Here is a 3,946-nt window from a genome sequence, read left to right as displayed (position 1 = left end):
AGGAAGTAGGCCATGGGAAGTAGGTCACGGGAAGGCATCCTTGAAAGGATTCTTCCTCCACCTTCCTGTCTGCCCTGAGGTAAGCAGCTTTGCTCATTCACGTGTTTCCTTCTTCCTCTCAGACTCAGAAATAGTGGCTCCACTGGGCAGTAATAGAAAATGCCTTAAATCCCAGCACTTGAGAGGCAGAGGCAGGTGAATCTCTATGAGTTCAAGGTCAGCCTGGTCTACGAAATAAGCTCCAGGAAAGTTAGGGCTACACGGAGAAACTCTATCTTGAAAAATTAAACAAAACTAAACTAGAAATAATGAAATAGTGGCACCAAGAGACCACGGCCTGAGCCCTCAGAGCTGTGAGGCAGAATGACTCTCTACATTGTTTGTCTCCGTCTTACGTTATTTTTCTACTGCTGTGAGGAGACACCATTACCAATGCAGCTTATACAAGAAAGAGTTTGCTGGGGCTCACAGTTCCAGAGGGTTAGAGTCATGACCATCATGGCGGGGAGCACGGCAGCTGGCAGGCAGTAGCTGAGAGCTCGCAACCTGATCCACAGGCAGAAGGCAGACAGAGAGAGACAGCTGGGGGTGCCTGGACATTTGAAACTTCAAAGCCTTGGTGACACACCTCCTCCAATGAGGCCACACCTCCTAGTCCTTCCCAAGTGTTCTACCAACTGGAGACAAAGGTCTGAAATATATGAGCCTATGGGGCCCTTCGCATCCAACCCACCACAGATTCAGGAATTCTGTCCCCTAATAGAAAGATGACACTTCAAGATTTCCAGTCTTCATAACATGTTCCAGTAGATTTAATACCAAAGGAGGAGGATTCAGATTTTTCTATTAGAAAACTAGACATTAAAGAAGTTTGGAGCCTGGAGAGATGGTTCAATGGTTAAGAGCACTGGCTGCTCTTTTAGAGGACCTGGGTTCAATTCCAGCCCCTACATGGCAGTTCACAACTGTCTGTAACTCTAGTTCTAGGGGGATCTGACACCTTCACACCAATGTACATAAAATAAAGTTGTAATAAATTACAAAAAAAAATTATGTAAAATATAGGTGAGCAGGGTAGAGGTGCACACCTTTAATTCCAGCACCCGGGAGGCAGAGACAGGTGGATCTCTGTGAGTTCCAGGCCCACCTGGTCTACAAGAGTGAGCTCTAGGCCAGCCAAGGTTATACAAGGCTGCTGTCTTGAAAACAAACAAAAAAGAAGTTTGTAAAATATAATATTTTTTAAAATGTAGTTGTTTGGTTAAAATATTATTGCTACTAGTTTATAATAAACCTTTCCTTTTTCCCTCCTCTTCCATTCGAAATTCTGGGGGTTGAACACAGGGTCCCACTCAGGGGTGTACCGCTGAGCTACATTCCTGGCCGCTACTCTATTTGTAAAGGAACTGGAAAATACATTTAAAATTGGCCAGCTTTAATTTTACTGTGGCAAATACTGATTATGTTATTTCTACCTAAGCCAAAGCTCTGTGGAGTCCTTGATAAATCCTAAGAAACTGAGCAGATCCCGAGGATAAACAAAGGCAGGCCTCTCCGATCTACCCGTAGCCTCTCTCTGGGGTAGTTACTGGGGTCATCTTTTCCAACTAGAGTTTCATGGAACTCTGCAGGGCTTGAGGGTAAGAGATACAAAGTTGGGTTTGAAGATGAGGGGAGGGGATGTCTCTGCACTGTCCTTGTGGCCCCAAGTCCGTGAGAACCTCTGCCTCTCTTGGGCAGTTCACACTCACCTTGGTCAAGTCCACAGAGTACTTGGCGCTCAACTCATCCAAGGTTAGCTTGTGGTCATCCTAAGGGGACAGAAGAGTCATCGTGGTGAGATGGTGACCTCAAGGTCACGTGCAGAGAGGAGGGAGGAAGCGGGAAAGGGAGAGTCCTGGCAGTGTGCTTTGTTCTCCCGGCAGGGTGTGGAAGGCAACCAGGCAGAAGGCCTAGAAGTGTTTCAAGGGTGATTCGCTTTGGCTTTCCTCACCATAGCCGCTTCCTTCTTCAGCTCTTCTAAATCTTTCTTCTTCTTTCCCCCTTTTCGTAGATTTTTATTTATCATTATAGGCCTCGCATCAGGTTTTGGGCTTAGATTAGGCTCCTGAGGGGCCACAGTCTCTTTTTCCTTTCCAGCCTCCATCACGTGATCTCTAGACACAGCTGGCTCGGCTCAACTAGTGGGAAGAAAGCAAGGAGGGTAAGGATGTGGGAGCGAGTGGCAGGAAGGGTCACGGAGTTGGAGGTGGGCGGTGGGGTGGGAAGAGTAAGGGAGTGGGATGAATGGGGGAGAGGAGTCGCGGTGCAACACGGGAAAGGAAAGGTGCGGACGGGAGAAGGCCTGAGCGGCAAGGGTGGAGAAGGAAGCGCCAGACCGAGTGAACCTAGACCCTGCAGGTAAGGGTGGAGGTACAGAGAGGGAGATGGGCGTGGAGGGTACCTGGGTACCTAAAGGATGAAGACTGAGGGGCTCAGCAGGTGGGAAGGGCAGGTGGGAGCCAAGGTGAGAGTGAGCTTCTGGGCAGGCCAGGTGCCCCAGCCCCAGGTCCTGTGGGTGCCATGGCAACAGCCTAGGCCTGGCATCATAATGGGCTCATGAAAATTCCAATCAAGAACCCACAAACCTCTCTGTCTTGGGGTGAGGATGACTGGAGCAGGTTCTGCCACAGAGAGACTGTAGATCAGACAACAAAACTAGAGCAAAGTCTTTGTATGGTCATGTGACTTCTGAGGCTAGGAATGCTCCAGTTAGGTGGCTCAAAAACTAAAGACGTGTGTGTGTGTGTGTGTGTGTGTGTGTGTGTGTGTGTGTGTAGTTATTGGCCTCTTGCTGGTTCAGAACTGGCTCTGTACTAGACTGACCTAGGATCTATGTTCCTTCTCTTGTCTCTGCATCCCTGAGTATTGGGATCAGTGGTGTGGGCCACCATTTCCAGTTCTAGTGATGCTCTGACACTGACCAATATTGAATTTAATTTTTCAGTTTTGGAGATTGACTAGGGAGATAAACTTTGGGCTTTGGACTTTGTCCTGTGTTTGAGTACGGAGTCTTTGTCTAATAGCTGTATGACTTTGTGCAGATTAACTACCCTTTCCGTACTCCCTTTTCTGTTTAGAAAAATGCCTGCCACCTTGTAAAGTAGCACTCGTAAGAATCAAAGTGAGGCGCTTTACCTCGTAGCTTCTCAAACGGTGTGTGGCCACCCTGCATATGGTTGTGTAACTAAATGGGTGTGTGTGTGCAAAAAAAAACTGACAACAGCAAAAGTTTCTGATTATACAATAACGACAGATTAATTTTAAATCAAGCATGGGATACGTCTGGCAGTGCCCACTCCTGGAACGCCATGCAGTTTCGTCATAGCCTTGGTTCTGAGCACATGCACACTTGGTACTGCTACATGGGTACAATTAATGCTGCTGGAAATACCGTGGCCCAATTAAACACTGTGTATGTGGCCTGCATGTGTGTCTTGCATGCATGCACATGACACAGTGCCTGTGTTGGAGGACAGAGGACAACTGGGCTCCTGGGGCTGGAGCTCGGGCCCTCAGGGGTGGGCAGCAAGTTCCACTACTGCCGAGTCATCACCTTCACGCCCAGTGTTTTTACTCTACATGCAAAGTTTTCTGTTCTCACAGAAGCATGACAGAAAACAGTTTCTCAAATGTATGTTTCCCGTTTTGTACTGCATGTTGATGGGAAATGGTATTCTGGGCATTGGCGATTCATTATAAAATAAAAATTTTGGTAATCTCTGAAAAATATTGTTGGGCAATAACAAACATTCAGCCAATATTTAATTATGTAAAAGTAAACACACACATTCGTATCACGAGCATGCAAATTCGTGTTAACACTTTCTCGGGAGAAAAGGGGTCACACGTGGAACATTTGAAGAAGCTTTCCTTGCTCCACGCACAAAATAACCTGAGAGTTAAT

The 3,946-nt window shown here is 47.1% G+C and overlaps 1 protein-coding gene across 1 annotated transcript in view; it reads right to left on the bottom strand.

Annotated features, from left to right (window-relative positions):
* LOC101993778 (sodium/potassium-transporting ATPase subunit alpha-4) overlaps nt 1-2,146 on the bottom strand; it is a 35,649-nt gene extending 33,503 nt beyond the window's left edge. The window contains exons 1-2 of the mRNA XM_005368574.2: nt 1,994-2,146; nt 1,752-1,811 (exon numbers count right to left, since the gene is read on the bottom strand). Of these exons, the coding sequence (XP_005368631.2) occupies nt 1,752-1,811; nt 1,994-2,146 (213 nt within the window). The remainder of the gene's footprint in view (nt 1-1,751; nt 1,812-1,993) is intronic.
* Nucleotides 2,147-3,946: the final 1,800 nt, after the last annotated feature.

The sequence above is a fragment of the Microtus ochrogaster genome, unplaced genomic scaffold, assembly GCF_000317375.1.
Source record: "Microtus ochrogaster isolate Prairie Vole_2 unplaced genomic scaffold, MicOch1.0 UNK35, whole genome shotgun sequence".
In the NCBI taxonomy this organism is placed as follows: Eukaryota; Metazoa; Chordata; class Mammalia; order Rodentia; family Cricetidae; genus Microtus; species Microtus ochrogaster.
Note: the sequence above shows the minus strand (reverse complement) of the source record. Positions and strands in the feature narration are given on the sequence as shown.